This window comes from Aspergillus costaricaensis (assembly GCF_003184835.1).
Source record: "Aspergillus costaricaensis CBS 115574 unplaced genomic scaffold BO79scaffold_33, whole genome shotgun sequence".
Taxonomy (NCBI): domain Eukaryota; kingdom Fungi; phylum Ascomycota; class Eurotiomycetes; order Eurotiales; family Aspergillaceae; genus Aspergillus; species Aspergillus costaricensis.
Window position 1 is genome coordinate 81261 of NW_020291833.1, and position 25857 is coordinate 107117.

The window sequence follows — 25857 nt, forward strand, 5'->3', positions numbered from 1 at the left end:
ATTGGATACCAGAGCATTTCGAACAAGTTCAACTCCCGCGTCCTCTCCTCTCATCTTGACGAAGACATAGGCCGTTCAAGGTGCTCATCGAGTTCATAACCTTGCTCAGTCCTATTTAAACAGTTGCTTGGCTCTTCCTTCAAGAAATACCTCCGAAATAGACCACACTGTTTTCCCCAATGAAGTTAACTATCACTCTGCTACTCCTCGGAGCTATCTCGGCGGTCAATGGGTGAGTATCATCTGGCTGCCACAGTTAACGCTGTGCCTATACTGACAGCGCTAAGCTTGAGTGAGTGCATCCTCAACTGCCAAGCCGAGGCTGCAGCAAGCGACTGCAGCACCAGCAACTAGTGAGTCGAATACAATTACGTCCGCTTCTTCGAGCAAGCATCTCATGATCAACACACAGCAATCAGACCAGCTGCTACTGCAATAACGGTGACTTCCCAATTGATGTTCAATCGTGCCTAGAAAAGTATGAACAAATCACTCTTAGTGTGACCGTTTACAGATGCTAACCCAGAGAAAAGGAGCTGCTCGGATGATATCGGATCTTTCCACACCTATCGTGGCTCACAGTGCGGAGGATCTTCTGCTACAACCACCGCAACTGCAGCTGCCTCAACTTCAACCATAACCCTGAGTAGCTGCATCCTAGACTGCCAGTCTACTGCCGCCGACACTGTCGGTGGTGTTTGCTCGTCTAGCAACTAGTACGTACCCACATCTTCCTACACCTTCGCAACCCACAAAAGCTAACCCCAACACCCAGCAACAACACAGCATGTTATTGTGACTCAGATTCCTTCGCCACCCAAACCCAAGACTGCATCTTCTCGTCTGTACCCCCTCCCCTCCCCTCACCTCCCCTACACCATTACCAGCCAAGTCTTACAAAACCCAGAGACTGTGCCGGCCAAGATGGCACCTTCCACCAATGGCGCGGATCTATCTGCGCATCCAGCACAACTACCAGCAGTTCCACCTCAGCTGCGACATCCACCAGCAGTAGTTCCGGCAGCTCCGGACTCAGTAAAGGCGCCATCGCAGGCATTAGTGTCGGCTCTGCCGTCGCCGGGATTGCAATTATCTCCTTGATTGTATTTACGCTCCTACGTCGCCGGTGGAAAGCCGCCCATACTTACAACAAGGACAGTGACCCTAGGAACTTTCCGCTTCATAAGATGGCTTCGGCTTCGACGTCTATTGCGTGAGACTAGCCAATTGTATATCGGAACACTCCAATATATGTATGTAGACTAGGGGGATACATATTATGCGGCAATGACACAATGGTCTTTCCATTTATACTAGCTCTACCGGCTATCCATCATGTCATACCACATCACGATAGAACCCAGATAGAATGTAGAACTACCCAATTACCAAATACTTCTCTTGTAACAAGAAATTAGGTAGACTGCAACATACTATACATCGCAATGATTAGATATGCCAATAAAGCAAGCTGACTAACAGACCATAAAATCCTCTGGTTATGCACCTCGCAAAGTACTACCAAATGCGGAAGCTAGCGCCGGAGCGCTAAGGTACGCAAGAATAGTGTTGAGGTGAAGATCAAAATGATTAGGAGGATAATGATGCAATGCCTCAATGTTTCCTGGGAGGATGGAACGCTCTATAAGTAGTTTAAGTAAGGTGGTGTTGATATGGATTAGGCCACCCCCGATCGATCAATCTCTTCTAAAGACAGTCAGTCTTGCTCCCAACATCTAGAGAGGAAAGCAACCGTTCAGATTCTTGGTCAGTGACACGATGTAAACTAACTAGCTAGAAGAGACATTCAGACACTGGTCAACGTGACCATTGCCCAGTTCTGCTATGGAGGGAAAGAAAATGGAACCAGCGTGAGACTCGGCTCGTCAGACGTTCAAGACAAGGCGACCAAACATTTGCGGCGCATAATTCCAGCGAATATACTGCATAACACGGTTCAGGGTGATGACAAGTTCAAGCATGCGTTTTCGGCTTGTGGCATCCCCCTCAAGCTCAGGAATGGGACCCGAGATATACTGCAGATGTTAGTTCAAAAATTAATACAAAGCGATAAGCATGAATTAGCGTACCACATCTTTTAACTTCCCAGAAGAACAACCCATCGCATATATTATGTAGAATCTCCAAACAGATCCCACCACTGTGCATCCGATAACAGGTGGAGGGGGAATATCTGGACAGACATGTCGATAAGAATCATGAGCCCAAGACATTAGACCAGCCATCCATACTCCCAATTGTACGCGAGCTTCATCACGAGTACCGTCAAACCCTTTGACTTTGACGCCGAGGCCAAGTAGTCTTTTCCCTGTGTGCGGATGCTCGATGTGACTCAGATCTCGATCGGGGATATCTATCCCGGCGAGCGTATAACTTTCATTCCAAGGCTCTTTCGGTAGACCAACGACTAAGTCAACTTTATGATTGAACATGCCTCTCGCACTATGAGCAGGCAGATACTTGTCCCTCACAGGCTCTGCTTGCCTGCAACGAATTCTATCAGCTTCCAAATTCTTGCTGTGACTTGTGCACGGTGGCTTACACGCTCCACGAATCCAATGGCAGATCATCAATGGCCAAGTCTAAGAGCGGTCGGACATAGTCCATAACCCATGAACCTTTACTTCGCCCCTCCTTACCACAGCGATAACATGCAGATATTACCTTGCTCATTTCATGTTCAAAGCCATCAGAAGTCCAAGCAGGTTCGCCATGTTTCAAAAAGTGTATGAGACCATAGACGTGATTGGAATCAGGCGCCTTGCTGTCTAAGAGCGGAAGGGCGTTTTCGAACCCAGGCACTATGTAGTGTGCCCGAAAGACAATCCTGGGTCTAGCTTCTATAAGTCTGTTGATCAAGTCCGTGAGGATGCGGTATCGTCTTCTTAGCTCAGGACTGGACTCAGATAATGGCAATGACTCGTCGCTTTCACAAAAATCCGTTCTAGATGCTTGATATGGCTTCAGCCTGCTGCTTCACATGGGAGATATCGGGTGACTCACCCCCAATGCTCTCATCTTCGGTGTGAACTTGTCCTGCTTCCTCGCAATCATTTGCCTCAATGTTCTCCCGGGCAGGGGTTCGTCGAAACCATTCGCCTGCCATCTCGAGCAGATTTGGGCTTGGACCGTCCGTTGAGGAGACAATGACGTTCTGGATAGATGACGAAAGAGTCAGTAATAATAAGCTATGAAGATAATAGAAAAGAAGGTCATATTCGTGATAAACGATAGCAGGGACTGTGGAGGGATCAAGGAAGTGTTGAGGAATGGTTATTATCTCAGCAGGACACCTAAAAGGAAGGCATCACCCTTTAACCCTAACCTGCCAAATCGAGTTTTGGTTCTCGGATGGCCTAACAATTCTCATGTTCCTTGTTAAAAGAAACAACTGAGATCTAACGAGACAAATGATGCCAGAGTGTGCAGCAACCGAACCGATAACCGCTATTTCCTACGAAAAAGTTCCGACATCAAGCTCTATGCGTATACACATAAGCCTTTCAAAGTTCCTATGAGCTGTTCTGGATAACCATATATTTCAGGGAAGCGGAAATTTTGATGACACTTTTGGTATACACCTGGCAATACTTTATAGTCTGATTGCTGTTGAAAGGGGCCATTTGCTAGTAGGATTGATATGCCGTTGGAGACGTTGGTCGTTCTGTTACTGTGATTGAACATTGATTATCACAATCACGGCACATGGGCCGTGTTGGGATGTGCAGATTGTTCATATGTACCTGGCTGAGCTTCACCTGATATGCTACAGCTTTTCTAACAAGCTGAAACATCAAATAATAATGTTGATTCACAGGTACAATGGATTTGGGAGCAGTCCATTGAAGGGACGCCCACCAGTTGTGTAGTAGCCGTCTAATTAATATCACGACGGCTTTATGATTCGAGAATCACCTTGTGATTGCAATTCGAAGAAGGTATCTTGCAAAGGAATTGTCTTTTTATGCGCTCCGTTGATGGAATTTTATTTAGCAAAGTGCCACCATTCTTCGGGATGAATGCTCTATTCATTACAAAAACTAGATGCCAGTTAGAGGAGCTTTGAATAGGATTGGAAAAGTGCTAAGAAGCTGCCAATTGGCTCATACGACCATATGTTGTCCGAGATCCCCGGACAACATGCGGGAGTATTTGGACTTACCACCAGTGATGACTGGAAGAATGACACCGGTTAAGTCCTAGACAACTGCCAAGTTCAGGGATTTGAACAAGCAGTTTACACGGACACGGAAACAGAAAAGTCATAACAAAAATGCAAAAGACAATCCCAATGAATCGTGGGCTTTCCTTCAGATTATCAACTTCCTGAAGAGCACAGAATAGCCCCGGTGGTTCAGCAAACCGCGTGGGACCTTCCACCCATAGACCTCGAGCGGATCAACTACTCAGTCGAGAGTGAAGGAAAGGGGCAAACATTGAGAGCTTCCGTCGTATCCGCATGGAGTCCGGTTCCAATTCTTTTCTTAGCTCCTACAAAAGGATAATATTACCGAATCACTAATGTGTCTTTCTCTACGCATGGGTGTGTCTGGAAGTGGCGGATTAGTGGGCTACCGTGTTCTTTGCAATGGACACAAGGTTTCATCTACTCGCATGTCTCTCTATCTCATCAGAACACATGTACCACTGCCAATACCACCTTCAAAAGCCTTTTACCCGCTCTATCCGAGTAAGCATCGACATCTTCCACTTCGTAGACATTGGTGACATCATTAAACTACATAAATAGTAACGTAGATACATCAATCCCTAATCAGACACGGACAGACGGAGCTGATACTCCACAAAATGCAAAAAATAACGCATGATAGCCAAGGTCCTCTTCACGTAGACGGCAAGGCCGAAGACCGAAAGCTCTCCGAGCCATGGATCCAGAAAACCACACTATGTATGCACGCGAAGTCACAAAAGGAGTCATCTCCGAGAAATAGCGCATGATACGTGGGGGTTAGCAGGGAAGCGAGGACATTCACGGTTTCGGGGATTGTTCGAATGACCCGAGGAGCTGATGATCCGTCGCGGAGACGGTGACAACTGTGCTGCAGGCTTGAGGGTATCACACCGGAAGTCAGAACTAGTCGTGCAATGGCTGCAGAAGTGAGACTGACTCCGCTATTTGGAGAAGCTACTCAAGAAAAGCGGAATGTGCCGCTGATGATGTCTGAGAGCCCGTCCTATACATGATAAGAGGGTTGCATTCGGGCCAAAGACGGCCGTTGCGGGAATAGACGTACTATTAGCACAGACTCTGTTCTGATTTACGGGTTAGTAGGTGCCTAGAGGAACTTCTGGTCAGGACAACTCATCTGTGGTAGGGCAGAATTGCTTTTGATGGAAAGGGGATCTCCAGGCATCAACAAGCTGTGGGGTTGGCCTTCCGGTGGAGCTTACAAGAACGAGTATCAGTGTGCTTTCTCAGAAGCTTGGTTATCTCTGTACGCCCTGATGTCATAATTGGTTGTTGAGAGGGAATTAGGATCGGCAGTAGCTTCCATGAGACTCAGAATAGAGATCTTGTGACGTGAGATGCTTCGAGATTGCGGCTAGTAACCTTACTTAGCCGGTATAGAGTCTACCGTTCCTATTTTTATGCCGCTTAATCTACAATCCCTGTCGGCAGGATTGAAACCACTATCTCCGCTTAATCTACAATCCCTGTCGGCAGGATTGAAACCACTATCTCAAAATGGGGATGGGCCATCCTGCGTCTGGCATGTGCTGTATGGGGGTGGCGGATGGTATCTCCACGAGGTTGTCTAGTACTTCAATTCTGAAGAGTACCTGCTTCGATTCCGAAACAACACTGACCACGCGCATTACATCACACATCTGTTTAGCATTGGCAATAATAAACCCAAGTTCAACTTCAACAATGGTCAAGGTCAAGATAACAGCCGTTGCCCTACACTAGAAGCGTAGCTAAGCATCGAGCACAGGCCTCTCTTATAATAAGCCCAGATAATTCCTATTGTGATAGGATCTTCCAAAAATAACCAGCCCCTACAGCGATCGCCGATTTGCCAAATCATACGGTGGATACGCACACCCTGGGGGGTGGGATAGATAGACTAGTAGTCGTCAAGTTGTTCATGGGGGAGTGTGGACGGGAATCTGCAGGCTAACCGGCATTGGCAAGCTTCTAGTAAGCTAAGCGCCGACCCCTCACGGTGAGATATTAGGGCTGCTCTATTAATAGCCGGTGAAAGGCGATCGGACATTTTTTAAACAGTCGGCGCCAATGAAACCTTGTCACTAGACAGGGTTAGTCGAAAAGGCTTCGATCGTTCGATATACCAATCATGGCGCGCCAACGACTTTATCTTCTGCAGAAATAGTCGCCAGGATAGACGACCGTGTTTCGCGTGGCCCACCCTCGTATACCGTTACTTTCGGCACTTTTGGAGGCGTGAAGGATTCAGGCCTGGCGCCCATTCTTGCACCAATGGGAGATTCGCATTGCTTGTGCGTGCTGTGGGCGCCTTCAGGCTTGCTGTGAGTCGAGGCTGTTTATAGATACAACATGATGGGTTTCAAGAGGCCGGTGTGGTACTGCGTTTGATTGCACATGCAAGCCTTCTTGTGGCTGTCGGTCTGTTCGAAATAATTCTTATATAGCCCTTCGTCCAGCTGGATGCATCCTTCTCTTCTTTTCTTCAGGTTCCCAGCCATCCAATAGTTAGTTCATCTCAGGGAAGAGAGCTCATCTCTTCCTTTCCTCTCCTTCAACTCTTCACGATTGCTATTCATCTTCGGAGATACCCGTCAGCGTTAGAACCTCCCTCCTCTCGACTTCTCCATCCTTAAACTTCATTCTATCCTTGCATACAGTGTATGCTATTTTGATCCTGCCAATCTCTTCGAAATAGGACATCACGTTTGTACGAAGCATCCGGAATGCGTGCAAGCCTCTTTCTCCTGGGCTGCCTGACAGCAGGCTCCATGGCAGCACCAACTCTCCTAAACGACGTATACGACTACTCGTCAGACTTAGCCACCTACCTCGGAAAAGTGAGCAAGTACATCGAGAGCACGGGAGAAGAGCTCATCAAGAGCGTCAACTCATGCGACACATCCAAGATCTCCCTCCCGTCATACGCATCCAGCCTGCCCTCACCAACCGGGATGAGCCCAATTTATGTGGCTGTGGGCCGTGGCACCCAGGTAAGCAGAAACTGACCCGCCTACTGTCACACAAACAATGCAGGGGGAGAACCGTTCAAACTGACAAGCCCTCTCCTTAGAACTACACCTGTGCCACTTCGACCTCGAGCTCAACACCCCAAGCCATAGGTGCAGTGGCGCGTCTTTACAATGCAACCTGCATTGCGGCCAATTACCCAGACATGTTGTCGTTACTCCCGGGTATAGTGTACAAGGAACAGTTGCCCAGTAACGAGGAGGAACCTCTCCCGCCGGCAAACCTTGAACTCTTGGGTCATCATTTCTTTAGAGATACGACCACACCAGTTTTTAACCTGGATACTCTGGCGTCTCGGCAATATGGGATTGCGATCACGAAGAAACAAGACTCGATTGATGCTCCGTCGAGTGCTATTCAGGGTAGCAATGGGGCTGTCCAATGGCTGTACCTGACCACTATCAACGGTACCGTCGGTGAGTATGAAGCGGTCTATCGAGTAGACACGGTTGCCGGTTCAGCCCCGAAGACCTGTCAGGGAATGCAGTCGGTGTTTACTGTGCAGTATGCGGCCAACTATTATTTCTATGGGGCATGATGGAGGGTGGGGTACAGAGCAGTTGCACTGTAAATAGACAGAACTGAAGGAATGTTTCATGACAGGTACACTATACATCATGTTAAAGTAATCAGTAGCGCGTAATCCTGGCCCATTAGGTAGCGTAGCTGTCATTCTGCAACTGTTGAGGGTCAGTCTTAAGCGCCGAGTTGTCAGAGAAGAGCGATGCGCCTTCCGATTGGCAGGGCTGGCCAGCGTCAGGTGACCTCGCTATCCAGCGCAGTCACGTGTTCTCAGTGCCCACAGCAGCAAGCCGCGCTAGCACCCAACGGGGCCTAGTGCCGACTGAATTTCGAAAGAATCCAAGGCTCCGTCTGAAAAATCTCGACCGCAACAACGACGAACAGCACGGCCTCGACCGAACACTGAACGCCAGTGCGGGTGCATTTTTTCTGCAAAAGCTTCTCTTCAAGGTCCTCGAGACTCGACAATTTCGGATTTTCCTTCTCCCGAACGGGCCTTCCTTGCCAATTTTTCTTTTTCCTATTCTCCGGTTATACCGCAACCGAAGAATCGAAGCATCAGTCCGATAACTTTTCTGGACTGACAGCATTTTGACTTAACGTCTTTATCGACATTTTTCCGATTTAAATCACATATATCACAATGGCATTCGGTGGCCCTCGTGGTGGACGTGGCGGTGGCCGTGGTGCTCCTCGTGGAGGTGGTGGTGGCCGTGGTGGTAGAGGTTTGTTCACCATCGATTGATTTCATCTTGGGAGAAACGTGGAAGGCATGCGGGTCTATGTGATCTGTTCGCATTGCTGTCGTCGAATCAGTTTGATCTTGCATGTTGCGATGGAAAAGTTTTATCTTTTCCAAGAGCATATCAGGTTTTCAGATGGTCGACTCGAATCGCGTGCCGGATCTGCGGTTCTCCCTTTAAGGGAAAAAAGAACGTGTCGCTAATCTTTTCACGTTCTATAGGCGGTCTTGGTGCCGGTGGTCGTGGCCGTGGCGGTGGTGGCCGTGGTGCTCCCCGCGGTGGTCGTGGTGCCCCCCGTGGCCGTGGTGGTCCTCGCGGCGGTGGTCGCGGCGGTGCTAAGGGTGCTAAGGGTGGTGCTAAGGTCATCATTGTAGGTGTTCCCTGATTATCCAATCGAGAAGAAGGAAATTGGATGGAATCTAACAGGAATTCGCATAGGAACCCCACCGTCACGCTGGTGTCTTCGTCGCCCGTGGTGGCAAGGAAGATTTGCTCGTCACCAAGAACCTTACTCCCGGAGAGGCCGTCTACGGTGAGAAGCGCATTTCTGTCGAGTCCCCCGCTGAGGAGGATGGCACTGTTACCAAGACCGAATACCGTGTCTGGAACCCCTTCCGTTCCAAGTTGGCTGCCGGTATCCTGGGTGGTCTGGATGACATCTACATGCGCCCTGGCTCCAAGGTCCTGTATCTCGGTTCCGCCAGTGGTACCTCCGTCAGTCACGTTGCCGATATCGTCGGACCTACTGGTAACGTCTACGCCGTTGAGTTCTCCCACCGTTCCGGTCGTGACTTGATCGGCATGGCTACCCACCGCACCAACGTTATCCCCATTGTCGAGGACGCCAGACACCCTCTCCGCTACCGCATGCTCGTCCCCATGGTCGATGTCATCTTTGCCGATGTTGCCCAGCCCGACCAGGCCCGTATTGTCGGCCTGAACGCCCACATGTTCCTCAAGGAGGGCGGTGGTGTCATTGTCTCCGTCAAGGCCAACTGTATCGACAGTACCGCCAAGCCCGAGGTTGTGTTCGCTCGTGAAGTCCAGAAGATGAGAGAGGAGAGGATCAAGCCCAGGGAACAGCTGACCCTGGAGCCTTTCGAACGTGACCACTGTATAGTGTCTGGTATCTACAAGCGCTCTGCATGAATTTAAGAAACAAAAAGAATCCGGTGGTTTTTGCTCTTTTGTCTCTCTCATGTCATAATTATGCTTCCCCTTTTTACGGCGTCGAGTGTTCCGTGATCTGTTGCAATTTTTCTCGAATTTTTTCCTTGTGTGTCCTCATGTCCAGGTTTCTTAGATGTACTTCTTGAGTCAGAAAATTTCGAGGTTTACGGTTTCTGGTCGTTCAAGAGTTTAGCTGCTAATTAAGCTGGTCAATGATTCACCATTCTTTTGTGTAATACAACGTGTAGTGTTGCTAGACAATACCCATAGCCCATCGTACGTTGATCCCATCTCGGACTTCCCCCGGCCATCCGCTTTCTGCCCACATCTCGGCACTCGGACCGTTTAGCGGAGAACAGACCGAAATGCCTCAATAAATTCCACTAATCGGACTTGCTGCGTGGATCCATGATGCTGGACTAATGAGGGGCTTCATTTTGAGCGATTTCAAGATGAGTGAGGGACTTTGGATTGGAGATGAGGCAATTGAATGACTGCATTCGCAGTAGCTTTTCTGAAGTCTCCGCTCAACCCCGCAGTAGGCTGACTGCCTTTACTATATAAGAAGTCATATAATACGACATCACTATCACTTACCCCAAAAGCCAATCTGCAGCAATCCACATATCTGGCAACTCCCAACACACCTATCGATTTACAGTTACAAGTACAGCTACGACTACAACATGTCCATACTCATCACCGGAGCCAGCGGCTACGTTGGACAAGAACTCGCCGCAGCCCTTCTCACCACTCTCCCATCATCGACAGTAACACTTACAGATGTCGTTCTTCCTACGGTCCCCAAGAGCGCAGCCCAAGATGCCTCCCGCGCACAATGCATCGAAGCAGACCTGACGAACCCAAGCGTAGTCGACAGCCTCATCACCTCCACCAACCGCTACGACACCATATACCTCCTCCACGGTATCATGTCCAGCGGATCCGAAGCGAACTTCGAACTAGGCATGCGCGTCAACCTCGACGCAACCCGCTACATCCTCGACCGCCTCCGCACCGTCACTCCCGGCGTCAAAGTCGTCTTCACCTCCAGTCTAGCAGTATATGGGCTTGCACCACCAGGATACATCATCAACGAGAGCAACTTCCCCGCCGTGCCGTCCTCGTCGTACGGATCTCAGAAACTCATCATCGAGACGCTGCTGAATGATTACTCCCGTCGCGGGTTCCTGGATGGTCGTGCCGTCCGTCTCCCCACTATTACTGTGAGAGCGGGAAAGCCGACACAGGCGGCGAGTAGCTTCGCGAGTGATATTATTCGGGAGCCGTTTAATGGTCGGCCTGCGGTGCTGCCCGTTGCTAAGGAGACGGAGATGTGGATTTGTTCGCCGGCGACGGTGGTGAGGAATTTGGTTAAGGCGAGGGAGATACCGGCGGAGAAGTTTGGGGATTCGAGATCGGTCAACTTGCCTGGGTTGAAGGTTAGTATTGCGGAGATGTTGGAGGCGTTGGAGAGTATTGGGGGGAAGGAGAGGAGAGGGTTGGTGGAGGAGAGGTATGATGCGGATATTGATCGGATTGTGCAGACGTGGACACCCAATTTTGATACGAAGAGGGCGTTAGAATTGGGGTTTGTGGGGGATGTGTCGATGAGGGAGAATGTGGAGATGTATGCGAAGAGTTTGGGGAGTGAGTAGGTTGTATTCAGTGGTGATGATGGTAGTAATGGAAGTGATTGATTCATATGCTATTGGGACTCATTGTATGGAGGTTAACTGCTTTGGGTATACTGGAGTCATGTGATATGTAGTAATTATGGTGAGGAGGATCAAAGTAGGAGATTGGTATTTGATTGTTGATATCATTTGATGAGTATAGACCCTGTTTGGATTTAACTGATGTTGTACATTTTTGAATGGCGGTCTCCAGACCGTGCTAGTAGCAACAACTGTCTAAGCAAAAGAAGCTAGGGAACAGTCGGAGCGAATGCGGTGGTTTGGAAAAGCGGGTCATGTGATTGGCTGGCGGATGGGCGAACAATTTGACTCCCGAACTTCAACCTCGCATCTCCAGGGCTGACCTGACCGTCTTGTTGCACCCTTCCTCATTCCTCCCTCCTTTCCCCCAACCCACCTCCATCTTCACACAATGGCTTCTCGGCGCCTAGCGTTCAACCTTAACCAGGCTCTCCGGAGCAAGGCCGCCCTGAAGGCCATCCAGCCCGTCAAGCGTGGCTTCGCTTCCCCGGTCACCTTGCCTTCCACCACCCAGTCCACCACTCTCTCCAACGGTTTCACGGTACGCCGAATGGGTTATCTCAATGGCTCAAGGAACTCACTGACTTGCCTCAGATCGCTACTGAGTACTCTCCATGGGCTCAGACCTCCACTGTTGGCGTGTGGATCGATGCCGGTAGCCGGGCAGAGACTGACAAGACCAACGGAACCGCGCACTTCCTGGAGCACCTTGCTTTCAAGGTATATAAAACTTGCAAATTGGTGGCCTGGAAATGCGATTGCTGACATCAACTAGGGCACCAACAAGCGTTCCCAGCACCAATTGGAGCTCGAGATCGAGAACATGGGCGCTCACCTGAACGCCTACACATCGGTACGGCCCGGAAACATGGAAGAATCAATTCCCTTGGATCGCAACTAACGCCGCATGAATACAGCGCGAGAACACCGTCTACTACGCCAAGTCCTTCAACAACGATGTCCCCAAGGCCGTCGACATCCTCGCCGATATCCTTCAGAACTCCAAGCTGGAGCCCACTGCCATCGAGCGTGAGCGCGACGTCATCCTCCGTGAGCAGGAGGAGGTCGACAAGCAGCTCGAGGAGGTTGTTTTCGACCACCTTCACGCCACTGCTTTCCAGAACCAGCCCCTCGGTCGCACCATCCTCGGCCCCAAGCAGAACATCCAGACCATCTCCCGTGACAACCTGGTCGACTACATCAAGACCAACTACACTGCTGACCGCATGGTCCTCGTTGGTGCCGGTGGTATCCCCCACGAGCAGCTCGTGAGACTCGCTGAGGAGCACTTCGGTGGCCTCCCCAGCAAGCCCCCGACCTCTGCTGCCCTGGCCCTCACCGCCGAGCAGAAGCGTATCCCCGAGTTCATCGGTTCCGAGGTCAGAATCCGTGACGACACCCTCCCCACTGCCCACATTGCCCTTGCCGTCGAGGGTGTCAGCTGGAAGGACGATGACTACTTCACCGCTCTCGTCACCCAGGCCATCGTCGGTAACTGGGACCGTGCCATGGGTAACTCCTCCTACCTTGGCAGCAAGCTCAGCTCTTTCGTTGAGTACCACGGCCTTGCCAACAGCTTCATGAGTTTCTCCACCAGCTACAGCGACACTGGGTAGGTTATATGCTGTTTGTTTTCAAAGATTTTCGCTAATCAATTGGTATACAGTCTGTGGGGTATCTACCTGACCTCCGAGAACGTCACCCGCCTCGAGGACCTCATCCACTTCACCCTCCGTGAATGGTCTCGCCTGAGCTACAACGTCACCTCCGCTGAGGTTGAGCGCGCCAAGGCTCAGCTGAAGGCCTCCATCCTCCTCTCCCTCGACGGCACCACCGCCGTTGCCGAAGACATTGGTCGCCAGATCATCACCACCGGCCGCCGCCTCAGCCCCGAGGACATCGAGCGCACGATCAGCCAGATCACCGAGAAGGATGTCATGGACTTCGCCTCCCGCAAGCTGTGGGATCAGGACATTGCCATGAGCGCTGTCGGCAGCATCGAGGCCGTCCTCGACTACAACCGTATCCGTGCGGACATGAGCCGCAACTCTCTGTAAAAAGGGAGAGCTCATGAATGTGGATTGAGAGAGTGCGAGTGAGAGAAGAAGCAGAAGAATATTTATGGCCCGTGTTTTCTTGTTTTGGTGATTTTCTAATAGATAGAAGCGGTGGTCGTGCCCGAAGGAGCGTGTCATGTACAGTACACAACTGTCGCTATATCAAAATGTATTTGTTTAGTTTCAGTTTTGCACCGTTACACCGTAGAAGAACAACACCAGTCAGTTTATCAGTTCACCGCTCGTGTATTTTCACCCCAAGAGAAATATAATCAAACAGCGAAACACCAACAAACACCGATCACGGAACAAAAAAAACTATGATCCAAAATCCCAATGCCTTCGACGACACAAACACAAAATCACCCAAAAATTATTCCTAAGTTGAGATTTAAGCATACTGCATGCCCCCAGGAGCCTTATACCCCTGCTGCGCACCAGCACCGCCCTCCAACAACGCCGCCCGACTCTCCAACTCCTTCTCATGCTGCATGAGCGTGCAGCACGGGCAGCAACACGCCCGCATACAATCCCCGCATCCGGACCCTTCTAGGCCGAATTTCTCTCGGATTTGGCCACGCTTCATCATCAGTGGGATGAAGTGGAAGCCGCAGTAGCCGAGGAGGAAGTAGAGGCAGCACTGAATTGCATTGTCAGTATTAGATTGGTTGTATGGGAGGAGGGATAGGTTTGGTGGGATGGGTACGTACACCACCGTTCATCATGCTATCATCTTTCAGGGTGGGGTCTTCGAGACGAGAGCTGGTGCGGCCGTGCAGGCAGCAGGGACAGCAGCAGCCGAGGAAGCCTGTTCATTGTATTGTTTAGCTTGGTTATTTTTGGGGATTAGGGGTTGGTTGTTGATGTGGGAGGAGGGAGAGGAAAGACGTACAGGTGCCGCAGGGGGAGCAGCAGTCCCAGAAACCGGAGGACCATTCTTGACCTTCGCTCATTTTGATTTATTACTTATTTTTGGATGTGGTGATTGAGGTAATTGGGTATATTGTGTGGTGAGCGAGATGTATTTATATGGGTATCTCAAAGTGTTGTGGATCGGAAAGAGAAAGAAATAATTGAACGAATGTATGTATAGAATCAAAGGAATCGAGTATGTTTAAAATAGTAGAAAATAAAAGAAAGTGATACTGACCCCCAGTCAGCAAAAGCATACCTCCTCGGGTCTTATAACTCTTGTCCAACCCACCATTCCCCCCCTATAACTAAACTAACTTCTGTCTCTGGTTACAATTACGCCCGATCTTGCATGGGGGCGATGCAAATCGCACGGCACTGACAGTGACTCGAGAAAAAAAAAATGAAAGTCACACATCAAACAAAGAGACAAAACGAAAATCAGCCCCAGGACAGACTCCACACACGAACACAGCCTTGCATTAGTGTTGGTTGGCGTTCAAGGAAACCAAAAACAGACAGCCGTTGATCGCTATCCATCCGCCTTAGACTAGTATAGGGAAAGTAAGGGCAGGAATCTAAGGGGCCGTTCGCTGGCTGCTGCTGATTTGGGTAGATGAATAGGATCGGGCCAAGGAATTAGCTTCGACGAGTTTAGTAGTGGCTGTTTATCTCTACCTATCTAGATAGCTGGTTTCGGCCCTTCGGTTTGGGGGCCAACAGGAACCTCAAACATGGGTGACAGTCAGGGTTGTTGTCAGGGCGTAAGCGAGGGCTTGCAACAGTCAGAATGGTGAAGGGGTGGGGGGTTGTTTTAGGTTTTCTTGGTTTCTTGGTCTTAAGGTGGACAAGAGTATTATATGAGGATGCGCGGTGATTAATTCCGAAAGAAGAGATGGCAGTTCGTATTGAAGGTTGAGACATGAAGGTTAAAGGGTGGATGTTTAGGTAACGAGATCGTGTTTAGGGGCATCGCGGGAGGGAAAACACGGGCGTGGATCGCGATCAGGGCTCGCTCGCGGGTTGACTGATTGACCGCGGTTTTTGGGCGTCGGTTCTGCCTAGTGTGCCTAGATAGATAGGGTCCGTCTATCCATGTGAACAAACTTAGCAACAATACACAACACGACACTAACAATGCAATCTAAGCTTTTCTAGAGCCCGTGTTTTTCGGGTCGAAATGGTTTCATTATCAGCCACTGCCTCAATGGCATAGGGTGCATTGCTTGGCCAATTCCGTTAGTTAAATTATGTTCAGCTGCGGCTTCTACTTGCTGGGCTGGGATGATGGTGACTAGTAGGTATTGGTGCTCCCATTCCTTGGTCTAAAACACTAACGACGGACTAGGTAGTTTGATTGTGCGGCTGATCAGGCCAGAGCAATTCTTTGGCGGATTGTGACTGCTATTGACACTGTTATGGAGGCTCAACAGCCAGACCGCTGAGTTCGCGGAGCTGAGCTCGACAGGGATGCTAGGCACTAGTTAGGGAACTAACGGGCTGGTCTGCTCCTTGGACACACTGTCACCCAGAAGGATGATTTTGCTTCGGTTATACGGAACCTTCCACCTGTCAACAAAAGCAAATAACGGCAAGACAGGCTGTTGCTTGAACTCCGCACTATCTGTTCTCATGTATACCACGCTGCTTATTGCAGTGGTGCTTCAACTCAGCCCTGCTAAGCCACGCACGGGGCAGGCCCGGGATGGCTGAGACTGGCTAAGCTCTTCTCCGAGCGAAGAGCCCTGGTCAGAACCGGGTCTTCAACGACCAACCCCTGCAAATCCCCCGAGCTACGGCAAACACTGCTGCTGCCGCGAGATACAGCACACCCGCGAAGATGATGAGCCCGCCGTACTGCCCATGATCGCGCTGGATGATTGCGCCGGCGATCGGAATCCCCGTGAGTACGCCGAGACTGGCGATGGTATACGTTGTGCCCGTCCGCGCTCCGTAGTCCTCGGTTGCACAGATCTGTGAGATACAGACCGGGGACAGACTCATGGCAGCTCCGCTCCAAAAGCCAAACAGTACGGCATAACAGACAATTGCACCCAAGCTACTTCCAGACTTGTACCACAATGCAAGGGTCAATATTGAGCATACGAGGGACGTAACAACCATCATGTTGAACCTCCCTAAGCGATCAGCAGCTAGGCCCGGTAACAGACGGCCAGGGATCAGTCCGATGTTCAGGAAGACAAGCAGTAAGTATGAAACTGTGTTGCTCAACCCGACGTGGACTGCATATGAAGAAAGGTATGTGTTTGGTACGAACACGGCAAAGTCAGCAAGAAATATCGCGGCTGTGGTGACGGCGTACTTGGGATCTTTCAATGCCTTGAAATCTGCTAGCGCACTGCCCCCGGTTTCTTTACCGAGGGGTAGCCGGGTCCTGATCAGAAGACACGCGATAGCACAAAGAACCAGACTCAAGAGGGCGATGATTCGGATCGACCAGCCGAATCCAATCTTTGGCGCATTGAAGTAAATGATCGCAGGGAAGATCACACCTCCGAGTCCACCAGCTGTGCAAGCAAGTCCAGTGACAAATGCTCGACGGACGTTGAACCAATGGCCGATTGCTGCAACAGCCGGAGTAAACAGAGCACTAGCCGATATTCCTCCCAAGACACTGAAAGACAGAAAGATCTGATAGTATTCTACACATAGTCAGTTGCGATGCTGCTGCTATTCTCTCTGAAAGCTTACCTTTACTAACACTGAAGCATACCAGCGATACTACCATGCCGATGGACCCTGGAAGAATGATGTAGGTTGGGCCCCATGTATCCAAGATTGGCCCTATAACAGTCAATAAGGTGATCAGTCCGTCATACTCAAAGCTTGACGCTGAAAAACGCACCACTTTGGGCTCCGGCAAAGTAAAGGAAGAATCCATATGCACCATAAATCCAGCCATAGCTTGACTCGGGGTAGTCTCTGAGCTGATGGGTGCTGGTCCAGATATGGAGTGTTCCCGCAGTGTTCATCAAGCCCAAGGCTGGGACCATAGCGCACCATGCGCCGAAGACCACCAGCCATGCCTGGAGACCTCCTTCCGGGTAGTATATACTGTCATCTTCTTGCTCGGTGGTTTCCTCGGAAAATGTTGAGTAGACCGATAACTCTGTATCCATTTTCTTTCCCCGATATAATTGCACATTTAGATGACATTGAGTCCCACGGATTTGAGCTCTCCGGACAATGACCGCTTAAGAGGCACGCCCGCATCAGAGGCGGTGATTGCTTTGCTGGCATAGGAAATATTGACGCCAATCAATGCAAGGGCTACCTGCACTCATTATCTGGCCGACAGCATTTGATAAGGCCAAGGATCTTCGGAGCTTAACGAAGTGAGCCTGGTTGGCCTAAGTGGCGCTTGAAATTGGTTCTATCCTGCTGTGCTCCTAGGGTACTACACAGACACTGCTCCAGCTACAGATTCCGTCCAGTTCGGTGGTTATAACCTAACCCTGGGAGGGATCGTAGATATGTATATATTCGGAGTTCATCATTTCCTGTGCACATTGGCGTCCAATCTATGCAGCTGGTCATTCCCTGAAGACAACCTTGGTGTCTGGTCCGGTCTCTGGTTTTAAGAGCGATCATCAACTGGTGAATTCATGTGAATAAAGGCTAACTACATCCGGTTCACTAGTGTACCGGCCCGAGGATGTTCCATGGCGGGACGGGCTTACATAATGGCGGGCGGATTGGAGGCGCGATTGGCGATGGATTGATTTCTGCAGCGGAGAAATTGCGGAAGCTCGTCTGGTTCTTTCGCATCGCAATTAATCTTGATCATCATGGGTAAGCGTGGAAAGAAGGTATGTAAGACAATCTGCATGTCCGGGAGATTATAATTACCTCGTCAATTTTGCATTTGCTTTCCATCGTGGGTGGGGACTAACTTCATTATCTCGGCAGGGCGGCGGCGGTCGCGAACGTCAAAACTGGCAGCAAGTCGCCAGGGAAAACGCCAAGTTCGAAAGCTACTACAACGAGCAGGGATTTATCCCCGAGGAGGAGAGGGAGGCTTTCTGGGAGGCCATCAGGAGGGATCTGCCTAACAGCTTCCGCTTCACCGGGTCTCGTGGGTACGTTATTTATCCTTGCGCTGGACTATAGCAGCTCCTGCGATATCGTTCGAGTCAATGCAACTGACATTCGCTTCAAGCCATGCGCTAGCCGTCCAGGAAAAGCTCAAGAACTTCTACATCCCCGAAATCACTTCGATCAAATACGAGGGCAAAGATGTCGAGCCTCCCCGTCCCGTTCCCTGGTACCCCGACCAACTCGCCTGGTCCATGACCACCCCCAAGCAGGTCGTTCGGCGCTTCGCCCCCTTCGCTTCGTTCCAGAAATTCCTCGTCGCCGAGACCGAGGTCGGCAACATCAGCAGACAGGAGGTAGTCAGCATGATCCCCCCTCTTCTGCTTGACGTCAAGCCTGGCATGACCGTTCTGGATATGTGTGCTGCCCCTGGTAGCAAGTCCGCACAGCTCATGGAGATGATCCACGCCGGCGAGGAGGAATCTATGCAACAAGTGACCGCGAAGGTGGCTGAGGGTACCGCTTCCGCCGAACCTATGGGACCGGAAGGTCTGGGTGACGATGGCCGAACCACCGGCTTGCTCATCGCCAACGACGCCGACTACAAGCGCGCCCACATGTTGATCCACCAGATGAAGCGACTGAGCTCGCCCAACTTGATCGTGACGAACCACGACGCCACGATGTTCCCCTCGATCAAGTTGCCTCCGGAGCCCGCTCCCGAAGGAAAGCCCGTCAAGAACAAATACCTCAAGTTTGACCGCATCCTGGCTGATGTGCCTTGCACCGGTGACGGAACGGCGAGAAAGAACTGGGGTGTCTGGAAGGACTGGAACTACAACAACGCTCTGGGATTGTACGCCACTCAGGTCCGGATCCTTGTCCGCGCTCTGCAGATGTTGAAGGTCGGTGGCCGTGTGGTCTACTCCACTTGCAGTATGAACCCCATCGAGAACGAAGCCGTCATTGCTAGCGCTTTGGAGCGCTGCGGCTCGGTCAATGTCCGCATTCTCGACTGCAGCAATGAGCTTCCAGGACTGAAGAGAGCCTCTGGCTTGAAGACATGGAAGGTCATGGACCGTGAGGGTCGCATGTACAACAGCTGGAAGGAGGTCGAAGAGCGCAAGGAGCGCGAGGGTATCAGTGGCCTTGGCCGGGTTGCTGAGGGCATGTTCCCCCCTACGGAGGATCTGCCCCTCGACAGGTGTATCCGTATCTACCCCCACATGCAAGACACTGGCGGTTTCTTCATTACCGTTTTGGAGAAGGTGTCTGAAATCCGTGCCAAGCCTGAGGATTCCTCCAAGGTCATCCCCAAGGCTTCCATTGCTGCCCTGACGGAAGAGCTCGACTTCAAGCAGAAGAATGGAGACGGCCAGCCTCTGGAAAAGATCAGCGCGCTGGACGACTTGGTTGCTCCTGACCAGGAGGCTGAGAAGGAAGCCGAAAAGAACGCATCCGTTGCGCAGGCTACCCACCAGATCCCCTACTCTGCTACTGACCAGATCTCCCCCGCCAAGAGGGATGCAGACAGCCTGGAAGACGAGCTTCCGGCGAAGAGGACGAAACTCGAGGACGGCTCCGAAGTTGTCTTGGGTGACCGCCCTGTTCATGCCCCTGCGCCCGTGGTCGAGTCCGATACTGTCGAGACCTCTGATGCGACTCCTGCTCCTGCTGAGTCCGCGAAGCCCGCCCCCGCAGAGGCCCAGCCGCAAGCTGCCCCTCAGAAGCGCAAGAACGGCCAGCCTATTGAGGAGCCCTTCAAGTATCTGGATCCCAACCAGGAAGAGCTCGACCCGATCTACAAGTTTTACGAGATCTCTGAGCGTTTCCCTCGGGACCGCTTCATGGTGCGCAATGCGGAGGCAATCCCCGCTCGCACCATCTACTACACCAGCTCTCTGGCCCGTGACATCTTGACCGCGAACGAGAAGCAAGGCATGAAGTTCGTGCACTGTGGTGTCAAGATGTTCGTGCGCCAAGATGTGCAGCGTCCTGAGGTCTGCCGCTGGCGCATTCAGACTGACGGACTGAGGATTCTCAACCCCTGGTTGGGCCCTGCTAGAGCCGTCACCCTGACCAAGAAGGAGACTCTGCACAGACTTCTCGTGGAGATGTTCCCCAAGGTCGACGGTGATAGCTGGACGGAGCTTGGAGAGATCGGCGAGCGGGTCAGAGACATCCCCATGGGCTGCAGTATCCTGCACATCAAGCCGGATGCCGACGAGACTTTCCAGTAAGTGACATGCTTCAGAATATTATAAAGTGCTGCAGACAGACTAACGAGTACTAGCGAGCGGATGACCCTGCCTCTTTGGCGGTCCCTGCACTCCGTCAACCTCATGCTTCCCAAGGAGGACCGTCGCGCCATGCTTCAGCGTCTGTTCAACGATGACACTCCCCTGGTGAATACCACACAAAAGCGAGCGGCCCAGTCGTCGACGCCGATTACTCCTGCCACTGAGGCCGTCAACGGAGATGAGACCCCGGTCACAGCTCCTGTCGAGACGGAGGAAGAGGTGATCAAGCGTGAGAACCTGCAGCTGGGCGAGGATGAGCAGGAACAGATGGACACGCGCGAGACGTATTCGAAGGCTGGTGACGAGGAGGACCGCTTTAACACGACTGTATAATTTTAGGTGTTTGTTTGCATATACGAGCAGTTATCTGAATGAAAAGCATTGGCTGTTTTGGAATATTATTTTGGCATATACAATTTATTTGATGATTTTAGGGGAGCAATGGACCCTAAGTTCGAGAGCTCACATGAAACAGGAATGACCAGGTTTCTTGCTTTGTTCTGCAGTACACAAACCAACCAAAAAATTCGTGGATCAAGTGTTCCAGGCAACCGATACCTTGATGCTGGACGCTGGACTCAGTTATCACTGCTCACTTGAAGGACAGTACGACCAGCCAGCTGGCCCTTGGCCATCTTATCGACCCATGAGTCCAAGTCCTCCAATTTACCCTTGGTCAAGACGGGCTATCCACAGTCAGCACAATGTACTCCAATATAGACCACAGCAGAACTCACATGAACAATGCCTCTCGCAGTAAACTCCAGCGCCTCCTGGGTGTCTTGCAAAGTGCCAGTTATGGATCCCACGATGTTCAGTTTCTTGAGTGCTATCATCAGCGGCGGTGCACCAGCCAAGATCGTAGGATCATTGGGCAACCCAATAGCCACCATAGTACCATTCGGCCGCAGATACCCCGGTGCCGCCGCATAAACAGCCTTTGTGGCCGCCGTCACAATAATGCCATGAGCACCATACTTGGTGACCTTCATGACCTCTGCCGCCACATCAGGCGTCTGCTGGAAATCGATGAACACCTCCGCCCCAAGCCGCTGGCACAGCTCGCGCTTCTCCTCCCCACTATCAACAGCAATGATCCTCATGCCCATGGCCCGCGCAAACTGAATAGCCAAGTGACCGAGCCCACCCCCAGCACCAGGGAGGACAATCCACTGTCCAGCCTTGACATTCGACCTGGAACATCATTCATCAGACCAAGCCCTCACCCAAGAGGAAGGGTAGAAATGCTAACCTCTTACAAGCCACATAAACCGTCAACCCCCCACACATCATCGGCCCAGCCTCTTCATCACTCACCCCATCCGGAATCCTAGACGCATACCGTCCATCGGCAAGACAATATTCCTGAAACGTCCCCGGCATCGTAAACCCACTGTTCTTCTGATTGATGCAATTCACTTCATCCGTCCCCGTCAAACAGAACTCACACTCCCCACACACACTCGCAATCCATTTAATCCCTGCTCGGTCACCGATCTTCCATCGCTTCTCCATCCCCTCGCCTATGGCAACTACTCTTCCGACCCCCTCGTGGCCGGCAATCCCCTTGGCCTCGGGCCTCATACTTACCCCGAACCCGGCCCATTCGTCATGCAGGAGGCCCTTGTCGGAGCCGCAGAGTCCCGTCCAGGTGATTTTCACGAGGATTTGGCCTGGGCCGGGTCTCTCGACGGGGATGGTTGAGATAGTGGTTGTGGAGGTCGGGCCGGTGCCTTGCCGAATGGCGGCGCGTTGGTGCGTGGGGAGGGAGGTGGTGGGTTCGGTGATGGTCATTGTGTTTATTTAGTTGAGGGTATATCCGGAATTTTCTGATTGAAAGGTATATACCAGGTGGGTATGATGGGTGGGATGTTGTTGTACAGATGTGACACAAAAGACAGGTGGTAGACGTAAGGGGCAACGCCTTTGATCAGGAGAAGAAATAAAGAGTAGAGAGATAGATGGGGAGGAGGGGCTACCTTGGCTTTAAAATGGATCTCTTTGTAACTACTTACTTCACAGCTCCTCTTTTTACTTGTCCCTGCAACCCCCTCCTTCTCTCCCCGCACGCTACACGTGATGGATGGTTCATTCCTTGTCCATCCTTCATGAGCTGAAACTATGTTTCCTACGTGCTAATTCATCTGTGATACTTGCTGCTGCATCTAGTTCTAGCTGCGTAGTACTACGCTTGTAGGTGTTTCAGCTATGTGGTGGTGGACCGATGCACAATTATGCAGCGGTAGGATCTGTTATTCAAGGTAACTATAGTACTAGAGAAGCGAGATGAGGAGTGAGATGCCCCTATTCGTTAGATTGATCTCTGGTATATGATAAGAGCAGTCTTGAGGACTGAGAGTGTGATCATTCAATTGCTGTTTCCGTCATTTACTGTGTTACACAACCCCGCCAGCCTGTTCATAACTAGTCTAAGTTATGTGCTCTTTATCTTGACCCTTGCAGATCTGCATCATAGTACCATGTCATATAGATCGACTATTGCAGATTCCCCTCCTGTGGTGGTTTATTTTATTGGTCGTTCTGTGTTTGCTGTGAACCTTATCGCCCTCCATTTATGGGAGTGTCCTTAGTTGTTGTTGTCCTAAGAGGGTTGCTTGCAGTGCGAGATGTTCATGTATAGGAGAAGGGATGTCATGTAGGAAAGAACTCTAAAGGCGCATATGTGTAACAAGCCAGAAGAATAAACTCTAGCCATCCTTCATGATTCCCCTTCCCGAGGTATACTATGCTAATCATGCACTGCACACTAAGAATTAGTCTTCCGCAGCGACCATCATATGATTCAACTTGCTTTTTACAAAGCCCGTTGATTCGGGTCTAGGGATTTGGTCTTATCAAGCCCCTCATTTATTGTCCAATTGCTTTATGGAGAGGCAATACTAGCCATCTATTCACAGCGTAAGTGCGGGGTATAGTAACATCCGTGATGCGGGTTAGCGTCTTAGCATCAGTCTCTTTCCCCTAATTGGATTCTTGAAAGAGGGCATGCTTCGCCACTACGGGCTTTGGTGGTCTGGAAGCTGCAGCTTTGTAGCTAACAGGGAGTATTGTGGGCCATGGTCAGGTAAGCTGCATGCATAGTGTCGGTCGGTCTTCGGTGTACCCGAAGTTTAGCCGTATGAGTGGTCTGCTGCACATTTGCTTGATACTTCGGGGTAATGGCTGGCGAACCGAGGCATATTGCTGCATTAGTCAGTTCGGGTTATTGTTGTGTGCTCATGCAAGGTAGTGCGGGCATCCGCTTTGTAGATTTATGGCTTTTCTTCTGCATTTAATCCCTGGCTTACCTGTCGCTTTTCAGCATGATATCTGGTTACAAAGAACCATGCGACCAAGGTACCCGATCTTGATAGAAGACCAAGATCCTGATTTAAGCTTATCGGTCAGCTCTATTCTAAGGTTTCTGAAAGTGGAGCTGACGTGATCAACGGCTTGTAGTAGTGGGCTGTGAGTATTATGCCTGTCAAGCATCTCGCGTCTGAGTACCTTGGGTAGCACATATGTTGGCTGCATCATATGCCCGCAACATACTTAAGCAGGGAAGTTTGGTGTCTATTTTATGCGATGGGGCAACGGTGTCAGATCTGAGAGCAGCATTGGGATGGGCTCTCCAGGGCTGTTTATTGCCAGCTTAGTGAAACCTGTGGTTATAGGTGAGGGCAGAGTAGTGGTGTGATTGGTCTAAACGTCCAGCTTCGTGGTCTTCTCACAATGAAGCATCGTCCAGAAGCTCAAAGCTTACTTTCCCCAGCCGAAAGTATCGGCATACAGAAAGCTACATGTGTACTGAGAGGCAAATTAATAACAGTAAGATGTAGGAGGGATTTGCACACAATAGGTAGGACTGAAGAGCTGGAGGCTGACAATCCTGGATGACATGTTGATGTGTACTGCCTATTGAAGGTGTTTCGGTGGTCTCGTTCATCCCGCTTGCTCTTCTTACATTGGACATGTCAAGCTCTGGCTGGATACTACCATGTCAAGGCGAACCGACTCATGCATCTTAGAGACTCTCGCTTGGTGTTTGGATGCAACTATAGAATATCCTGGTCGAAGACATCTCGGGGTCACGGCACCGTGATTGTATGTAAAATGACCTTGCAGTCGATTGCTGCTTGACATCCAGCAATATGGTATCGAGTCGAGATTCAGACCTACCGGAAGAGTGAGGTGCTTTGAGATTCTCACTTGGTGAAAACATGCCTGCCGTAGCTTAGTTAAGCCACGATCCAAGTCTTATCTGATGGCTGCTACGGTAATTCATTGTCTGTGGGGCTCAGAGTCCTTGAGATCGGTATGTCCGGGAAGCAAGCCAACTATCCGGAAGCCTACATGGATGAGCATTTAGTGCTCAAAGATGAAGCCCATTCGATAGACTGAACAATTTCACTCGAATTAATAGACTTCGGACAATGGTCGGAGATACTTAAGGCAGACACGTCAGAGCATGTATCGTTAGTTGTCCTGGACCCGTCGGCTAATTCAATCAAGCTCGGACAGCTGAACTGTGTTGTTTGCTTGAAATTGCATGTCTTGCTACTTTACCTTTGGGGTGCGCACGTCCTCGGACACAGATGTATACAAAAGTTGTTCCTCCAGTCATATCTGGTGGCATGATTTCGGTTGGCGAGCGGCGAAGGATTTCGTCATACAGTTTGGAGGATGACTGACTAGACTTCCAGACAGGTCAGTGATCGCAATATCCACCACGGACAAGAAACCAAGATTTCTCCGGTGGCACCCCGCAGGTCAGCCATCCGGAAGCTTAGGCTGATTGGGGCTTCGGCTCCAGGGTCCTCCCGCAGTGGGTGGGCACCCTGAAAGAGAACGCTCATCTATGAGAAAGCCAACCGACATCTGATCGTCAGGAGAGAGGAAGCATACCTTTAAACGTTCCTGCATATGATAGTCACTGTTCCCTGAAAGACCAGCAGATAGGGGGAGTGATATATGGGCAAGATGCAGATGAGAGGAGGGGAGCGGGAGAGTAGAGAAGCAATTAGCCGGCGCGGGAGAGCCAATGCGGAGAAACCGGGCCAGACTAACCGGATTAGGCGCCGTCCCTGTGGAGGATCGTCATTCCAGTTGCCTGCTTCACCTTACAATCTCAATGCTTCT

At 50.8% G+C, this 25857-nt stretch overlaps 9 protein-coding genes across 9 annotated transcripts; 5 read left to right on the forward strand and 4 right to left on the reverse strand.

Moving 5' to 3' along the window:
- Positions 1 to 179: 179 nt before the first annotated feature.
- Positions 180 to 1217, forward strand: BO79DRAFT_231650 (uncharacterized protein; the record flags this gene model as incomplete). The annotated part of the gene is made up of 6 exons (XM_025684172.1): positions 180 to 232; positions 288 to 353; positions 413 to 478; positions 534 to 716; positions 776 to 841; positions 908 to 1217. The coding sequence occupies 6 exons, from the start codon at positions 180 to 182 to the stop codon at positions 1215 to 1217; spliced, it is 744 nt and encodes a 247-aa protein (XP_025536027.1).
- Positions 1218 to 1886: 669 nt separating this feature from the next.
- BO79DRAFT_156387 (uncharacterized protein) lies at positions 1887 to 3127 on the reverse strand (the record flags this gene model as incomplete). The annotated part of the gene is made up of 5 exons (XM_025678818.1): positions 1887 to 2036; positions 2091 to 2505; positions 2564 to 2781; positions 2824 to 2972; positions 3025 to 3127. 5 exons carry the CDS (start codon positions 3125 to 3127, stop codon positions 1887 to 1889), a joined length of 1035 nt encoding a protein of 344 aa, XP_025536028.1.
- A 3593-nt stretch (positions 3128 to 6720) lies between these two features.
- BO79DRAFT_210936 (uncharacterized protein) lies at positions 6721 to 7788 on the forward strand. The gene is made up of 2 exons (XM_025682917.1): positions 6721 to 7203; positions 7284 to 7788. The coding sequence occupies exons 1-2, from the start codon at positions 6937 to 6939 to the stop codon at positions 7776 to 7778; spliced, it is 762 nt and encodes a 253-aa protein (XP_025536029.1). The 5' UTR covers positions 6721 to 6936; the 3' UTR covers positions 7779 to 7788.
- A 348-nt stretch (positions 7789 to 8136) lies between these two features.
- BO79DRAFT_201327 (rRNA 2'-O-methyltransferase fibrillarin family protein) lies at positions 8137 to 9894 on the forward strand. The gene is made up of 3 exons (XM_025681564.1): positions 8137 to 8487; positions 8727 to 8875; positions 8944 to 9894. The coding sequence occupies exons 1-3, from the start codon at positions 8406 to 8408 to the stop codon at positions 9652 to 9654; spliced, it is 942 nt and encodes a 313-aa protein (XP_025536030.1). The 5' UTR covers positions 8137 to 8405; the 3' UTR covers positions 9655 to 9894.
- Positions 9895 to 10294: 400 nt separating this feature from the next.
- BO79DRAFT_239983 (bifunctional SDR family oxidoreductase/M16 family metallopeptidase) lies at positions 10295 to 13670 on the forward strand. The gene is made up of 6 exons (XM_025684975.1): positions 10295 to 11325; positions 11804 to 11934; positions 11988 to 12113; positions 12169 to 12246; positions 12311 to 13005; positions 13060 to 13670. Exons 1-6 carry the CDS (start codon positions 10362 to 10364, stop codon positions 13448 to 13450), a joined length of 2385 nt encoding a protein of 794 aa, XP_025536031.1. The 5' UTR covers positions 10295 to 10361; the 3' UTR covers positions 13451 to 13670.
- Positions 13671 to 13714: 44 nt separating this feature from the next.
- Positions 13715 to 14594, reverse strand: BO79DRAFT_48189 (PLAC8 family protein). The gene is made up of 3 exons (XM_025689317.1): positions 14343 to 14594; positions 14161 to 14258; positions 13715 to 14090 (listed from the first exon to the last, which is right to left on the reverse strand). The coding sequence occupies exons 1-3, from the start codon at positions 14401 to 14403 to the stop codon at positions 13842 to 13844; spliced, it is 408 nt and encodes a 135-aa protein (XP_025536032.1). The 5' UTR covers positions 14404 to 14594; the 3' UTR covers positions 13715 to 13841.
- Positions 14595 to 15687: 1093 nt separating this feature from the next.
- Positions 15688 to 18047, reverse strand: BO79DRAFT_231656 (MFS general substrate transporter; the record flags this gene model as incomplete). The annotated part of the gene is made up of 7 exons (XM_025684173.1): positions 15688 to 15822; positions 15856 to 16024; positions 16134 to 17025; positions 17097 to 17167; positions 17225 to 17558; positions 17658 to 17733; positions 18021 to 18047. The coding sequence occupies 7 exons, from the start codon at positions 18045 to 18047 to the stop codon at positions 15688 to 15690; spliced, it is 1704 nt and encodes a 567-aa protein (XP_025536033.1).
- An 86-nt stretch (positions 18048 to 18133) lies between these two features.
- BO79DRAFT_179608 (tRNA (cytosine-C5-)-methyltransferase) lies at positions 18134 to 21174 on the forward strand. The gene is made up of 4 exons (XM_025680045.1): positions 18134 to 18192; positions 18293 to 18462; positions 18543 to 20654; positions 20712 to 21174. The coding sequence occupies exons 1-4, from the start codon at positions 18172 to 18174 to the stop codon at positions 21049 to 21051; spliced, it is 2643 nt and encodes an 880-aa protein (XP_025536034.1). The 5' UTR covers positions 18134 to 18171; the 3' UTR covers positions 21052 to 21174.
- On the reverse strand, positions 21125 to 22633 carry BO79DRAFT_247649 (zinc-dependent alcohol dehydrogenase). The gene is made up of 3 exons (XM_025685661.1): positions 21971 to 22633; positions 21456 to 21912; positions 21125 to 21404 (listed from the first exon to the last, which is right to left on the reverse strand). Exons 1-3 carry the CDS (start codon positions 22510 to 22512, stop codon positions 21297 to 21299), a joined length of 1107 nt encoding a protein of 368 aa, XP_025536035.1. The 5' UTR covers positions 22513 to 22633; the 3' UTR covers positions 21125 to 21296.
- Positions 22634 to 25857: the final 3224 nt, after the last annotated feature.

What these genes read in the sequence shown, in the direction of transcription:
- BO79DRAFT_210936 (XM_025682917.1), top strand. Translation starts at nt 6,937, where the DNA reads ATGCGTGCAAGCCTCTTTCTCCTGGGCTGCCTGACAGCAGGCTCCATG. An exon ending in CTGTGGGCCGTGGCACCCAG is followed by an intron (nt 7,204 to 7,283) that starts GTAAGCAGAAAC and finishes CCCTCTCCTTAG; the next exon opens with AACTACACCTGTGCCACTTC.
- BO79DRAFT_201327 (XM_025681564.1), top strand. Translation starts at nt 8,406, where the DNA reads ATGGCATTCGGTGGCCCTCGTGGTGGACGTGGCGGTGGCCGTGGTGCT. An exon ending in TGGTGGCCGTGGTGGTAGAG is followed by an intron (nt 8,488 to 8,726) that starts GTTTGTTCACCA and finishes CACGTTCTATAG; the next exon opens with GCGGTCTTGGTGCCGGTGGT. An exon ending in GTGGTGCTAAGGTCATCATT is followed by an intron (nt 8,876 to 8,943) that starts GTAGGTGTTCCC and finishes GAATTCGCATAG; the next exon opens with GAACCCCACCGTCACGCTGG.
- BO79DRAFT_239983 (XM_025684975.1), top strand. Translation starts at nt 10,362, where the DNA reads ATGTCCATACTCATCACCGGAGCCAGCGGCTACGTTGGACAAGAACTC. An exon ending in GTATGCGAAGAGTTTGGGGA is followed by an intron (nt 11,326 to 11,803) that starts GTGAGTAGGTTG and finishes CTCGGCGCCTAG; the next exon opens with CGTTCAACCTTAACCAGGCT. An exon ending in ACCTGAACGCCTACACATCG is followed by an intron (nt 12,247 to 12,310) that starts GTACGGCCCGGA and finishes GCATGAATACAG; the next exon opens with CGCGAGAACACCGTCTACTA.
- BO79DRAFT_48189 (XM_025689317.1), bottom strand. Translation starts at nt 14,403, where the DNA reads ATGAGCGAAGGTCAAGAATGGTCCTCCGGTTTCTGGGACTGCTGCTCC. An exon ending in CTGCTCCCCCTGCGGCACCT is followed by an intron (nt 14,259 to 14,342) that starts GTACGTCTTTCC and finishes TACAATGAACAG; the next exon opens with GCTTCCTCGGCTGCTGCTGT. An exon ending in ATAGCATGATGAACGGTGGT is followed by an intron (nt 14,091 to 14,160) that starts GTACGTACCCAT and finishes AATGCAATTCAG; the next exon opens with TGCTGCCTCTACTTCCTCCT.
- BO79DRAFT_179608 (XM_025680045.1), top strand. Translation starts at nt 18,172, where the DNA reads ATGGGTAAGCGTGGAAAGAAG. An exon ending in TGGGTAAGCGTGGAAAGAAG is followed by an intron (nt 18,193 to 18,292) that starts GTATGTAAGACA and finishes TTATCTCGGCAG; the next exon opens with GGCGGCGGCGGTCGCGAACG. An exon ending in GATGCCGACGAGACTTTCCA is followed by an intron (nt 20,655 to 20,711) that starts GTAAGTGACATG and finishes AACGAGTACTAG; the next exon opens with CGAGCGGATGACCCTGCCTC.
- BO79DRAFT_247649 (XM_025685661.1), bottom strand. Translation starts at nt 22,512, where the DNA reads ATGACCATCACCGAACCCACCACCTCCCTCCCCACGCACCAACGCGCC. An exon ending in GTTTATGTGGCTTGTAAGAG is followed by an intron (nt 21,913 to 21,970) that starts GTTAGCATTTCT and finishes ATGATGTTCCAG; the next exon opens with GTCGAATGTCAAGGCTGGAC. An exon ending in CTGCGAGAGGCATTGTTCAT is followed by an intron (nt 21,405 to 21,455) that starts GTGAGTTCTGCT and finishes GACTGTGGATAG; the next exon opens with CCCGTCTTGACCAAGGGTAA.